The following is a 16,065-nucleotide window of genomic DNA, read 5'->3' on the forward strand; positions in this document are numbered from 1 at the left end:
AGGTGGGGCTGAAGAGAAGCTGGCAGGGGAGCAGCCCCAGGAAGGCAGAGGCAAGGAACTGTCAGGAAGCTTCAGGGCTAAAGGGTGTATCAACTACTCTGACAACCTGGGGTAACAATAGGAACTCAGGACATGCATCACTACCTCTATACAAGAGCATTCTCATAATTTTATTTAAATTATATGATCAGAAGTACCTAAAGTAGTTTGGGACACAATTTTTCTTCTTAGCTGAAGTATATTTATTAAATTATACTTGATATGAGATGGGTTTTATTGTTTTTCTGATGCTGCCAAATTTCATCTGTAAATATTTAGGAATAAATATCAAACATCTTTTCAATTAAAATAAACATTAAAAAGTTGCATTATGTGAACATTTTGCTAAAATAACTCAGCCTTTGTGGGAAAACCTTTGCTGGACAACATTTAATTTTATTTGTATGCCCTCATTAACATAATAAGTATGTGTTTGAATACAATTATATCCAGCTGTGTTTTCTTTTTGTGTTGTTTTTTTAACTGTACTACCATAGTTCAAACAGTGAGATGCCTGTCAGAGTGCTCTGCTGCAAGAATCCCATTTAGTGTGTGGTATATAATTTGCATACTAATACTGTAAATAGTTTTCAAACGGATTTCCTGGAAGACTTGAGAAGTCTTCTATATGTGTAAATAGAGTGCTTGTTTCTTTCAGGAGTAATGTTCTGTGTGAAAACAATTTTCCCCCAACACACACAGAGGAAAGCCTTGTGACCTTCTTGAAATTATCATAGAGCAAGATCATAATCAGGGTAGAATCTAGTCCTCATCAATTTTTAAATATCTGTGTGAAAATCTGTCATATATTCACTAAGTTTTTTTCATCCATCTATTAGCATGCACTTATCTCAAAGTACAAATGCCCTCGTATTAATCAAAGGACAGGTCAGTCCAGTCGTGATAAATTCACTGTTGATATAAATGGATACAGATAAATAATATAAAATAACCCCACATATAGATAAATTTCAATCACATATAATATAAAAGAACCCCACATATACAGAACCTCACATATAGAGAAATTTCAATTCCTACTTCAATTATTGGATAACAAGGTTAGTATTAATCCCAAGCAGCAGCACATTCTACTGATGCTGTCTAGGAGGATGCACACCAGGCTTCTGCTAAGAAACACCAAAGAAGAAAGAAGCCTTGTCTGTAAGCAGAGGAGGAACCAGAACATACATGCCTTGATCTGGCTATCACCAGCATTTGAAGCAGCCATCTGAGAGGATGTTGAGTTAAAAAAAATCCACTTTATATTAATGTTCTATCCCTGATAACTGTGGCAACAGTGAATATATTATTTAAGCCCTTCTAATAGTGCTACAGTGTATTAATTTTAGGAAACCTGTAACAACTCTTTGGAAGAATTAATTATTTACAGAATATGGCATGCCTGAACCACGGTACATTTCCATCCAAGCAGCACAGGGTATGGAGTATTTATAGTCTGCTTGCTGTACAAAGTTGCACACTCCAAGTACCCTTTTTATTGCCTGGCCATATAGTCCAAATCAACAGCTGTTAATGCCTTTTTTGTATAAAAACCTCTTTGCTATGATGTAATTCTAGAAAGTGCAGAATGCTCAATAGAGAGTAAATTAATATTTATAATTAGGTCAGCTGAAGTTTTGATGTCTTTTTTATCTTTCACAAAGAAGACAGCAATTTAACTGTGAATCTACTTAAGCCAAAATAACCAGAAGTTTTCATGTATCTGAGACAAATATACCCTGCATGTGGGAGGGAATAAGCTCGTGCATTCTCATAGGCTGGGGACTGTCTGTCTGGATTGCTGCTCTGTAGGAAATGATCTGAAGGAGAAGCTGAACATGAGTCAGCAGTATCTCTTTGCAGCAATGCAGACAAACCACATCCCCAGCTGCACGAGCAGCAGCTTAGCCAGCAGGCAAAGTGCTTATTTCTTTCTACTCAGCATCAAAAGGAAACTTCTGGGACACCAAGACTACTTTTGAGCCCCACAAACAACACAAGACATATATTTCAAATGGCAAAATCCAGTGGAGGAACAGACTTTTTTTATGTTTGCAAAAGGGAAGAGCTAACTGCTGCCTTTTGTGCCTACAGGGGGGCTTAGAGAGATGAACCTTTTCCAAAGGTGCACTCTGGAAGGACAGGAGACAGTAATCTGAAATTGCAGTAAAGGAATTTCCAGTCAGCTGTAAAGAAATATACTTCACAATAAAATTAAGAGAGGCTGTGGAATGTCCGTCCTTGGTGATTTTCAAAGCTTGTTTAACCCAAGCGCCTGGACAATCTTATTCACCTTAGAAGTCAGCACTGGTTTGACCAGGAATTTGAACTAGAAGACCTCCAGAGGTCCCTCTCAGCCTACACTTCTGTGGTGCAGCCTACTCTTCACAAACTGAAGGGAGTGAAATTCAAAGAATCCACTTTACAGAACACTCCAATCAAGTATTCACATTGGTGTGAAACTCATCTCTCTGCCTTCCCCACCCCACAGCAGCAGAGTGGGAACAAGACTGTTGCTTGCTTTCTTACCACTGCCCCTGCCCTGCAGCAGCCTGTGCTGCACTCCCAACCCACACAAACAAACCTCAGGTTGATTTAAGGAAATGTAATTTCTCTTTAGCTAAAAATACATAGGTGCTATTTAAAATAATTACCTCATTTCAATATGCACACCCATAGATTCAGAGTTCATTAAAGCAGTAAATATTTAGGTAGATTGATTCACATACCTTAGGCACTTTCATTACATTTCAGTGTCAGTACACTGTGAAATAGATATTTTTATTTGTTTTGCAGGCATACGCTAACTTGTTAAGTGTAATAGCAAAATACCAAGTTTTAAGATCTCCAGGCTTCAGAATTTACAAGACTTTACATTTAAATTATGGACCTGGGTACAAACATCACAGATTGTCTCTCTCACTGGAAAAGATAAAAGTCAGACACACAAACATAAAAGAAAAGCAGAGATTTAAATATTTCTTTTACACTATGTGAAATGGAAGATTATCACAAAGGAGTAAGCTTAAAATTTGAAATTTTCTGAGTGTCAAATGTTAGAGTTGGATTCTGCAACAACCTATTCTGATATTTCTGTCATTGATGCTATTCCTGTAATTTTTCTGTGAGTCTTCTAACCCTCAACAGTAACTATTCATATCACTTTCTGAAGTAGAGAAAAGCAGCTAATTAGGCAGTGAGTGATAAGCAGAACAGCAGAGTTCATTTTTATTTGTAGGTTTTTTATTCCAGTTTACTTGTGCAGCTATCTGAACAGTGCATAGTTAAAAATCAAGGGGAGAAGGTTGTATAAAAGAAATGGAAGATTATAAAATAAAGGAATGAGGGGGAAAAAAAAAATCAGTGGCATTCAGCTGGAAAAAAACGAGAGTTACTAGCTGGAAAAATACCCAGTTTGACTCTGGTAATGTGGGGAAGACTGTTTTTTCTCATACATAGTCTAGTATCAAAGGAGACATTAAAATCCTATATTGAGTAAGTTGTCAGTAATGGCTAAAACTGAGGCTCTCATAAAGAAAAGCACAGGCTACATTCTCCTGCACTGCACCAATTTTTCATTTCACTGAGATGGAAGTTATTCGAGTGTGCAGAACCCACTAAGGCTTACAAGGAAAAGCTGAGGTTTAAGTAATGATTGTCACTGTATGCTGGGATTTTACCTCATTTTACACACTTCAGGGTCAACAAATAAAGGGGCTTTTCCAGTGGAAGAGCTGCACTGTTAAAAATTTTGCTGGTGCAATAGAAAGTCTCAGAGGAACGTTCCAAACATAATGAGTACAAGTGGCCAGGTCTTTTAACAGTATTTGGAAAAATGGCTGTTATCTTAAGGCCGAGTCAAAGGAAATTTAGCAAAATTGCAAATTCAGATAAAAATTTTAAAAAATGTAGCTCACTTTATAATTAGAAATCAATAAACCTCAACTAAGTGATGAAAAAAATAATCCCTGGAGCTGTATCTGCCAGCACCTGCAAATCCATAGGACTGTGCACTGATAGTGCTGCCAGAGGAGGTCTCACCAGCCCCTGTTATAGCATCCAAGGCAGCAAAGACAAACCAGTGATCACAGGGACTGGGCTACAGGAACCACTTCCTTTTGGTTAGAAAAAGATACTGTTACATAAAACTGCAGAACCTAATCAGGGGTTAATTTGCAATCAGCTAGGTGTATCTAATCTGAAACACTTTTATGAACTTTATGATCCTCCCTAAAAGTGTATGTTTTAGTTTCTATTCCCATTTGGTTTAGCAGTTCTGTGAAAATAACTCTGAGAAATCACATGTGTGAGCACCAGGACTTGACAACACCTCTAGCAACAAGATCCCAGTAAATCAGCAGATGTCTGAAGAAAGGGAAAATATTATTCTGAGTTTAAGTATTATGACACAGGTGGTAGATATTTTTTTCACTACGCAGCATAATCTCATAACTACAAAGTCTAAACTAAATTGTATGGGTCTAGCTACTTAATGATTGTATTATATAATGTTATAGTACTTAGGGTTTCATACACACATATAGTAGTGTGTAAATTATCTTATTATATGATACTTGCAGTAGTACCATAGTCCAAGCTTCTGCACAGTTAATTTTCGCACAACTATCTCTCTGGAAACATGCCCTTTTGGTTCAGTTGTGTGACTGACAAACAAGCAATCTGACTGGACTTCCAATATCTGCTGTTATATCACAGTGCTTTTGTGGAGTTCCCACTTGCATCATAGCTCTAATGAAAAGCAAACACAGAGATTATTATTTGGAATACAGTCCAACAGCCACGGTAACCACAAATGTAAATTGTAATAAGTATGTAAGTTTGATGACTGTTGGGAATTTAGCTGCTAGAGACTGGAAAAATACAAAACCGTGGCTAATTCCAAGTTCTGCACCTGCTAGATAGCGTGTCCTTGGGCCTAGCTGTAGTATAATAACAAATAGTGAAAGAGACATGAGAAAAGAGAGATGTAACCCCTAAGGAATGAGGAAGAGGTCATGGTATAGTTTAACCAATAGATTGCCTGGTTTGCAGAATATTCATAAGCTTATCATTTGCTGTATAAGTGTTTGATGCTTTTTTCAATAAACTGGACCTGTGATGAACCATCTGGTGTCCTGGTCCCCTTCCTACGACAAATGGTTGACCCCGAACGCTGACCCCTTGTCTCAACTAAAAGAAAAAGGGGGAGAACACGCCACGGTCAAGGAAGTTGGAGCTGGGTCCTGTTCGCAGCCGGGACGGTGCCGGAGTTTTGAAGCACCCTTGGGGTTCACATCGGTGACTCAAGCCATTTACGTGCTGCCGGAGTCTGGAAAGCTGCAAGAGCGCTCACGAAAGAGGTATGAAAAGGCAAGCAGCATATAAGTTATTCACCGCGTATCTAGAATGGCGAGGGATAAAGGGGATATATTTGTTATTAGCCTACGGATACGTTGAAGAAATTTTCCTTAACCCTCATACGGTCTATGAACTCTCGGAATGGAGAAAATCTGGGCATATACTATGGGAAGCAGTGTTAGAAGATGATAAGTCAGCAAAGAAACCGAGCAAGCCATGGCGGGTGATATACAATACACTTCAGCATGTCTCTGAGTGCAAAGCAGCAGCTGCGGCTCGGGACGCCTGCGAGGTTGTGCTGCTCCGAACTCGGCGTGGGCGCTGCACCATGGGGAGCAGCCGTGCCGAGCGGCCACCTGGAATGTTACGCTGCAGCGGTGGGGAGAGCGGAGGCAGCCGCGGGGGGAGCGACCCGACCAGCGGTGTCTGCAGCGCACGCTGTGATTCAGCCCCGCCGCAGAGACTGTGAAAGACAAATCAGCGTGGTGAATGCGGGAGTCAAATTTCGGCCGAATTGGCTTAGCATCCGTTATGCTGTCTTAAAATCACCTGTATTAACAGAGACTTTAAATATCAGAAGCCCAAATAACTCAGTCAGTGGAACATCAGACTCTAAAATTATATTTTGAAAAATTTAAAATTGTTAAAGATGTGTTAAAGTGATTGTAGAAGTAAGATGTAATGACTGTGTTTTTTGTATTTTTTAAGCTTTGTTTAGATGTGATAGATGTAAAAGCAAACACTGAATTCAAAAGAATTTTTCTCACAGGTATACCTTGAATAAACTTCTTATGTTTAAGTGTATTTAAGTATAAAAATGCTGCAGCAAATATGTGAAAAAAGTTGTTTTAGCTTAGCATTTCAGAATCAGGCCTGTAAGTAAGTTATAGTAAATGCTATATTCCGTTTTTATAGTAAGTTTTATTTGTTATTAAGTAGTTTAAGTTAAATTATCTATTAAGTGCCATTCAATGTTAAATACTGTTAAGTTCCAAGTCTGTTAAGTTTAAATTATATTAGGTTTAAGTTATGTAGAATTTAAAGTCAGTTAAGTTTTGTTATAGTTAAGTTTTGTTAAAATTAAGAGATTTTACATGTAAGTTCTTTTGATTTAAAAATCTGGTAAATTTTGTTAAGTTTAAATATTTTAAGTTTAAGTATTTTAAGTATAAGTGTTATTAAGTTTAAGTGATGTTAGATAGATTTATGCTTTTACGATAGGCGTTTATTTTATGACGTGTGCAAAGTGTTGTTGTGAACATCAGAGAAACTTTAGTTAAAAGAGACAATCAGAAGCATTTGCGAGTAAAGTCGTTTCTGTTGGAAGTATATCTGCTGTTTGAGAATAGAAAGCAAACTTATCAGACAATCTACACAGATGAAACCTGCGCACATGTTATTCCTTTAGCTTATTTTTGTGGGTTGTATTAGCACACCTGAGTTTGGTTTGAGCCTTATAGCACATAAAATTCTTTTTGTATTTGTTGTATAACATATCCTATAAATAGTGATAGCCTTTTTGGTTTGTTTTCCTAGCTTAGATCCCTTATAAGAGAGAAACCTTGCTAGCTGAAAATACTGTTTAGTTATTAGAATTGCCTATTCTTATGTTGCAAAGACTGTAACACAGCTCATAGAACTTTGTTTTTTCTAAAAAATAAAAACGGGAGATGTTGGGAATTTAGCTGCTAGAGACTGGAAAAATACAAAACCGTGGCTAATTCCAAGTTCTGCACCTGCTAGATAGAGTGTCCTTGGGCCTAGCTGTAGTATAATAACAAATAGTGAAAGAGACATGAGAAAAGAGAGATGTAACCTCTAAGGAATGAGGAAGAGTTCATGATATAGTTTAACCAATAGATTGCCTGGCTTGCAGAATATTCATAAGCTTATTATTTGCTGTATAAGTGTTTGATGCTTTTTTCAATAAACTGGACCTGTGATGAACCATCTGGTGTCCTGGTCCCCTTCCTACGACAGATGACTACTTTGGAAAGAGCTCCTATCAAGACTTCACCTCTACAGTTCCAGACCAAGCTTCTCAAATCAGCTCATGATGTTAAAAGCTTTCCTACAGATTAATGACTGTTAGAAATTACCTTCTCTCAGAATTATAGCTATATCTTTCAATTACCACCTATGAAACATAATTTTTAGGAAGCAAATCCCAAGACTGTTCTCAAGCATAGATTCTGTACAAGCATGATTCATATTTTATTTCTAGATGCCTCATAAATTTGCCAGATAATCAGGGCGAAGTTATTAGAACCTCCTTGTCCTACTAACTCATTAGATATTTTCAATACCTATAGTCTTTTCACTATGTATGTGTTATACTTACAAACACTATCTTTTTTGGAACTCATGATATGATAAATAGTTGCAATATATGGATTCAGTATGACACTAAAGTAAGTGAATACAACTTGGAACTGGACTTGCATAGAATAACCTCAAATCTGTTCATATTTCTTAATCTATTTATAAAACATGCAAAACATCTGTTGATATGCTGCAAATATACCTGAAAATAGTGATCTACAGTCAAGTAGGATAATGGAAATAAATTGTACACAGTTTAACTGCTAAAACGAGCTATCAGCTGGCTTTTAATTAAGTAAATAAAAGCTTTTCATTTTTTCTTATTCATTTCGTAGACTGATGTTTCAGGCCACAGAATGTTGAATGTAAAATCTTATTGAGCTTCTTCCTTCAAAGGAAGGGATTGTCTTAATTCATAAGAATTAATAAAACCTTTGTTAGGATTAAGTGTTCTCTTCCATTGAAGGTTTTAGTAGAGAATTATGCAGATAGCATAGAATGAATTTAAATGTTCAATACTTGTCCTCAATAGCTAATTTCATTTTGACTCATTAAAGAACAGAGATAAATAAAAAAAAAGTTACAGACTTATTTGTTAAACTAAAATGAATGAGCAATAAAACTTATTGTGTCATACACTAGAAATATACTGATGGAGAAATAATGAATTTTTGCATTTATGCATAAGTTAGACATACTGTAGAGGGCCCCACATGGAGAATCTTGCCATTGGACCAATTATTAAAATCAATACATCCTTTATTAAAGGATTGATTTGCAGATCACTGACTACTACCAAAATAACAGTAATTCCACTGTTGTTCTGCAACTGACCTAATCAAAACACTGAAAGGTGTGCAATTAATGGATAAAAGTTCAACTATGAGCTCTTTCTCTTATTTGGACAAGATAAATGAGGTTCAAACACAATCAGATAAAGAAGAGACATTTGATCAATCAGTTTGATCAAACTTTAATTATGTTTGCAGCAAGGTAAAACTCAGATGATTTTCAAACTAAGAGATGTGAAGTCTCACTTAGTAAAGACTTTAGGACCACTTAAAATTTCAAAGATTCTTAGCATCTTTCCGAAATAAAGAAACCTACACTGCACCAATTTCCACTTTATGCTTATTTGTCTTCTCAAACTAGAGTTCAGATCTTTTCCCTGAGTAGCATCAGACACACGAGGAATCCCACTGGCAGTGCAAATGGAAGATCTGCTTGAAACTGGAGAGAGACTCAGAGAAATTTTCAAGGAATGTAATACTAATTAATGAAACCATAAAACGTAACCATAGGAGATAAAACATCTTGAACCATGACAGTGATCCTCATATTCTCACACACTTGGTTGTTTAAGGATGTTGTTGAAAGCTCAGCTTTCACCTTAAAGGGAACAAGATTTGATAATTTTTTTTAAAAAAACATTAGCAAGTGTGTGTGTGTGTCACAGAATTACATATTACGAAAAATGCATAAGGATGTTAAAATTGAATTCTTGAGACAGGTTATATGAAATTAAACAAGAAGCTGTACCCAAGAAAATACTCCTGCACTGAAGTTCTATGCTTAATTATTTTTGCAAGTTGATTAAATTTCTAATTAGTTTTAATTTATGATATAGCATTTCAGGTTTGTCGTGACTGGTTTTCAGAACCAGAAATTGTTGCACAGAAATTAGATCCATTGTATTTATTCAAATGGTGTTTCAGTAGGATTAATTTTACTTAAGGCTGTATTAAAATGATTTTTGTGTATGTGAAGATTCCAGTATTGCACAAGGAAACTTGTTAAATTTTTCCATTTTCTTGCCCCTTTGCTAAGTACTTATATTCAATATTGCTTTCTCAATAGTTTTTTTACCACAAAAGGCAGGAAGCTGCTGTTTTACAGATTCCATACAGAAGAAATTGAGGTTATTCACTTGAAAATAAGTGGCAACAGAAAAGTCTAACACATCTCTGAAAAAGCTGATGGCAAATACAGGTGACATTTAGAAATTGATTATATGCCTTTTGACTTATACGAAGATCTTTGACAAAATGCTTTGGATTAAAGGAGAAAATTTATTTCCCACAGATACAAAGATCAGTGTATAAACATTGCACTTATAAAAAAATTCCTTATACTTACTTCTTCAGGTCACTTTCCTAGTTTCACAGAGAACTGGATCTTACTCAAAACCATATTGTCATATCATTTTTCTTGGTGTCCTTCCACCATCTCATCAATTAACTATCTCACAGCTTGTTACCTCTCAATTTTAACTTCCAAAACTTCATTTTGTTGCACTCTTGCAAGAAACTTGGCTTCTTTTTCCCCATCTGCCCCACCTTTTCTCAAGTATTAGACTAAATAAAAATGCTAAACAATGTGAGTACAAAATCTTCTACAAAGATCTTAGATAGCAGGCCAGCTAGAGGGCTTATAAATTAGTGCCTCAATTACATGCAAGTATGGATCATAAACATTACAACCATTTTTTGAAGTTAAAGCATTTAACTTGGTTTTTGTTTCCTTACCAGAAGGGCAATTATCTGAGAATGACAACTCCTGGTTTGGCTGCATTCCCTGTCTCCTGTAGAGGTAACTCCCTTGTAAGGATATATGGTCAAACAGGTGCAAAAGAAGACATGAAAACTACATGTGTATATATCACTAGAGAAGTTGGATGGCATGATTCACATTTGCTTTCTGAAGACATCTATAAATTTTTTTTTAAATATTATGAAAAAGCAGAGTTCTCTGGCTCTGCAAGTGACTGGCCCAGAGAAGTCTAGCACTGAGTGTGAAATGCAGGCATGCACTATCCTATCCAAGGTAAATGCATTGTTTTTACAACTCTCTGAGGCTGATCTTGAAGGACAGAATGAAATAATTATTAAAATACAGAAGAACCCACTGCCTGGCTCTCAACTCCTGGTAATGTTACCTGCCAGGTCAGGTGTCAAGGGTCATGTTCAGACCACTAAAAACACAATTAAATAAAGAGAAAATTAAATTAATGGACATAGAGTCTCATTAAGAGAGAGAGAAGCAAAAAGTGTGGGATATGTGACAAATTATAAAATATTTGAAGAACACTGTTTTCCTAGTTTGGTGCTAGGAAGCAATGGCAAGGAGCACCCAAATCCAGACATACTCGCCCCAGATACTTCTCTGTCCTGTATTAAATCAGACAAAATACTGTTATTGTTTTTCATAAAATCACAGAATCATCTAGGTTGGAATAGACCTTGGAGGTCATTAAGTCTGACCCTTATCAATATTTTATATCCATTTTTTCCCAGAGAACCAAAATAATCACCATAATCGAGCAAAACAGTAACAACAATGGGAATAGAAGTCCTGTGGATTGGGTTTAACCAAGTTAAAAATGGCAGAATAAAAGAACTGGCTCACACTTTGACTCATACTCGTGCTTTATCAAATCACACTATGACTAAACCACAGCCAGTGTTTAAACTTTGAAGAGGCGCACATGACAATGCAATTTTCTAGCACATCTGTTGTGTATTTCACATCTTCATTTTAAAAACAACTGCACAGAAACCTGCTAAGTGTGACTGTAATACAACCAACACAGACTGATGGCAAAGGCATTGGACAAAAAGAAATGCTTTTTCAAGTTTTCACAGTTACAAAGTACACAGATGACTTTCAAAGAAAAGGATACTTCCCCCACTATCTTCTGAATTAATGTGAATCTCAACAAGTATCCAAAAGGATTTTTATATTATGGCCATATTATTTCATTAATATATAACTCAGGAAGAAAAATGAATAATTTGTAGCAGCAAGACATCAGCTATCTTACTTGTTACCTAAAAGAGTTAATTTTAGAGTGAGCTACAGCTACTTTGCTCTGACTGTATTTAGTGTGGGTTTGAGAATGTTTTAGAGCATTTACTGCTTTAGTACCTGTTTGTCCCTTTTTAACAAGTCTAAGTTTATGGAGTTTAAAAAGAGATAATAATTCAGAAAAGATGAAACAAGTTCTCTTTGAAAGACTTTAATAAGGAGCATGACATTTCTTTTAGAGAAAAAGCGGCTTCTCAATTTCTTTCTTCTAGAAGTAACTCACTTCCCCAATTTAGCCTGATTTGTTATTGTTTCTGACTAACACCTTAATCCTCCTAACCAATTTTTTACCTATTTCCACACTGTTATCAACAGAAGTTTCAAAATTATGAAAATAATACATTTTCTAGGTAGGTGAAAAGAAGAGAAAGAGTTTCAAGATGTGTTTACTCTGCCATTAACAAGAGAAATGCATCACTTATGTGAATAATACTAATCTCAGACCTATGCCATATACTGGCTCTACCTTGGAAATAACAACATGGACTTTCTCCTAGGATTGCAAGGGACTTTATACAGCTCTCCCTGACACAAATGTCCATGTTTTTACTATGGCTGGTATCTGAACTAGTAAAACTAAATATGGTTTGGGATGTCCTTGCTGGCTGCAGTTATCTACAGCTGAAGCTCGACCATACTCTTTTTAACTGCAAGCTAAGATCTTTCTGCATAAAGCAGAAATTGGGATTTACAGAAATGATCAAGATTGCACTCCCACATACATACCCTGAAATACACATCACAACCCCCACTCCTCCCCCCCCAAAAAAAAACCAAACCACAACACCCCCACAGGGAAACAGCAATTACATAAACATTGGAATGGAAACTAAACAGTGAGATAACAAAGCTGTTCTCTTAACTGTCTCTCAGAAGAAAATTGAGCAGTAGATGATTATTTGAATAAACCTTTCCAAATCAAATTTCTCTAGCTTGTCTCTAAGCATCATCTCAGTCTGAAGACCCAGGAAAAATTATGGACCAGCAAATCCATAGTAACAGTCATAATGACTTTCAAGAATTTGTCTGTCCCTCAGACTGTGGCATAAATCTTCTAGAAATTCTGCAATCACCTACAGGCTTGCCTTTGACTTGGACCTATGAAACAGTGCTGTTTTTTGAGGCAAATCCTTTTCACATGTCAAACCTTGGCTAATTTTCCCTTTTAAACCTATGAGTCATAGTGACATTTCTGATACCTAATCATCCTCTTTTTCTGCATCACCATTCTCCTGGCTCCAGTGCCATACAGCTGTTCTCATGTCTCCCATTCCTGCAGTGCACTGCTGCACTGTCCTTTAAGAATGATGCCTTGCTTCCCTCTTCTACTCCTTTCATCAACTCAAAGTTGAAATACAATGCAAATTTAATATTCATAGTTTATGCTTTTCATGTAAATCTTCTGTATCAGTACTGTATCTGGGTAGGTAACCAACATAGCAATAAAGCCACTAAGGACCAGGTGCCTGCAAGAAAACCCCCCAAAAATATTTATTTTCTCACCTTCAACCCACCAACCAAATAAAAATAATAAAACATTCGATCCTCAAAACTTGTTTTCAGTAAAAAAAAAAATACATTGGAGTGGATTTTGAACTATATTGTCACTGCCCCTAGCCTCTGAACTTTTATCAAAAGGTGAAACACTGTAAATAAAAATAAGCTTTATATTATACACAGATTCTTATCCAAAGATCACCCTAAAAAACTGTTAAAAAAATTTAGTTCTCCAGAGTTGCAGTAGCATTTCTGTAATTTTTTGGGAGGTCTTTTGGAGGCTTGAAAATCCATTACAAATTGAAACTAGCTCTAGCATCACCCTCCTCTTTTCAGTCTTTTTGTGTTTTATCTTTTGTTCTTTTCAAAAGAAGCTTCTGGATTTTACTGTGACAGTAAATTTATAATGGTGTTTTTAAAAATAATATTATTTCACTGACTCTTGAGAGGAGCAGTTTAACCAAAGTATGAACCCCTCCATTCATCTATTTATATCTTCTAAAGCCAGGAGCCTACATTGCTGACTGTAAGCCAGTTTTTTGCCCCTGATATTTCCTAGGTATGTTTACAGCCAGATTAAAAACATCTGCTGGACCAGGCAGATTTATCCACAGTTCAGCCAAAGCTCTTAATCAGATTCAATTTCCTCTTGTCCTGGTCCCTTTTACTCCCTTGAAGCTTCAACAATGCATCTCTTCCAAACCTGAAAATAACATCTCATTCTCAGATTCAAAACCTTTAGATCCATTTCTGCAGCAAATATAAAAGCTCTCTTCACCTTCACAGGTCTCAGGTCCACAGATACTTTGTGTTTATTCCCTATGTAGCTCCAACCTACATCAGATGGAAAATCACTTTCTGTTCTCCTTCCTTGTTTTATGTCAGTGATTAGACAATAATATCCCAGTCTTTTTGAATCTATTTCCTGTGGCTGGAATTTTTCACATCAAGTTATTTTTGCTATCTGACATCATAAATCCTACCTAAAAATCCATTTCTTCTACGACCACTTCACTTCCACAGTTGCAAATGTAAGCTGACCATGATCAATTTATTATTTTTTATTTAAACTTTCTCATTGCATTCTATTCTTCCACACGTGTCATCACCTAATTTTACTTCCCCCACTAAAGGTAGCTTTCCCCAGTGTCAGAGCAAAAGATATAGTTCATATATGATTTCATTGGTAATGATACCAAACTGCATAAACAGGAAAGGAAAGCTCAACTCTATCAACTCTAGGTAAGGGAAACCAATATTGCCCTGTAGTAAAGCAAAAAAAAAAAAAAAAAAAAGTACAGTTTAATTGGAATTATTGAAATAATTTACATTCTTTTTCACAATTTTAGCACTCAAGTATAGTTGCATATGTAAGAAACTTTCTTTTTTAAACCTCTGTTTCAGATGGACTTTGACAAAGAACTCAGACAAATCTTGTTTAGACAGTGACTCCCACAGCTCAAAGCCAATATTTAATCTTTATGTACTTCAAAAATAGCTTGGCAGCATAACTGGAATGAAGTTAAAAGGCTTAGCAAGCAAAAAAGCAGACTAGAAAAGAAAAATAGACTTATTTAAGAGTATTTTTAGTTATGCTGATAATTTTGGTTGTGTGACTCATACCCAGGAAACCTTTGAGATGATAATAGTCAAAGACAGGTACTTTTTGATTCAAGAAACCAGGCACAACACATCTATTCACTGAAAATCATGAGCTGGATGCAGACACATCTGAAGTCTGCAATACCAGATTCATATAAACTCGAGATCCTTAAAAGAGGGAGGCAAGCCCCAACCCCTCACCCTGCTGCTGTTTCACTTGTGCCCAGGCCACCCCAAAGCTGCAGAGAAGGTGACATTTCAGCAGCCCTGCTCACAGACCCCGTGGCCCCAGCAGCACTCACCACCGGACGGTGCACATCCCAAAATGCTCGCTCCTGACTGTCGAGAATCTTCCTCTCTATCTTGTCTCTCTTCTTGTCAACCCTGGCAATGTCATAGGACATTTAAAAGAAATAGTGTCAAAGACTGACATTTTTAAACATAAAATGTGTCCAACCACTTCCCCTCCCCCCCGCCTCAAAAAATCATGTGAAATGAAAACTGCTCATCTCCAAAGGAACTTACTTTGCTTGTGCTTCAGCTTGCATAAAAATAAACTCCCATTTCCGAGCAAAAGCTCGCTGTAGCCTGGCCAAACTCTCCTGCAAATACATCACAATTTTAGTGGGTTAGCTTACTCCTTAATAGGTTCTGGCTTTATCTGTCCCTCCTCTCCTCACCTCCCCCTCAGCAAAACGTAATACAGGTCATGATATCTGTGTCAGTGTAAATGGACCTTACTTATCTGATACAAAGTTTGTTCTTGCCACCCAATGAGATGGTATATTTTTGAATGCCTCGACTATTTTAGTTTTGAAACTGATAAAAAGGGTAGATGCATCCTTCAGCAGAACATGGGATTTCAGAAACGTTTGTATATACCGTGTGCTACCTTAGCAATTTTGAAATAGTACAAAGAAACATCCTTGTTTTGAAAGTATGTAACAATGAAAGATAACAGCAGCTATGTCCATTTGGATGATCCAAATGACAATTCTTCATCAGTCATCCATGCAAATGGTTTCCACTGGACAGTGTTGGCTGCCATTTTTGGTAGTATAGTCAAACCTCCACAGCTATCCTCATTTTTAAAAGTACAGACTATAGTTCTTCAATACTGTACAGGAAATGTATCTATTCTGCAGCCTACTAATAATAACAGGAAGAAGAATTATAAAATCATTGCAAAATTCTTTCTGCCATTGATGACGGAACATTTTCACAGTCTCCAACAGAGCTTTCTAAATCTCTTCCCAGCTTAAACAGCATGTATTCAGTCTTCTTAACAAAAGTGTTATTTTGACTATATTTCTATGCATTGCAAACATATCTCTGTACCATAATCACTGAGAATGAACACTAGAGAAAGAGAAGAGCAGA

General features: G+C 36.4%; 1 protein-coding gene across 8 annotated transcripts in view; it reads right to left on the reverse strand.

The window, feature by feature from the left end:
- Positions 1-16,065, reverse strand: part of RGS7 (regulator of G protein signaling 7) — a 249,874-nt gene that overhangs the window by 63,219 nt on the left and 170,590 nt on the right. For all 8 annotated transcript variants that reach the window (XM_058800926.1, XM_058800920.1, XM_058800928.1 and 5 more), the window contains exons 8-9: positions 15,211-15,287; positions 14,988-15,069 (exon numbers count right to left, since the gene is read on the reverse strand). In XM_058800926.1, coding sequence (XP_058656909.1) covers positions 14,988-15,069; positions 15,211-15,287 — 159 coding nt within the window. The remainder of the gene's footprint in view (positions 1-14,987; positions 15,070-15,210; positions 15,288-16,065) is intronic.

Source organism: Ammospiza caudacuta, chromosome 3, assembly GCF_027887145.1.
Source record: "Ammospiza caudacuta isolate bAmmCau1 chromosome 3, bAmmCau1.pri, whole genome shotgun sequence".
Lineage (NCBI taxonomy): Eukaryota > Metazoa > Chordata > Aves > Passeriformes > Passerellidae > Ammospiza > Ammospiza caudacuta.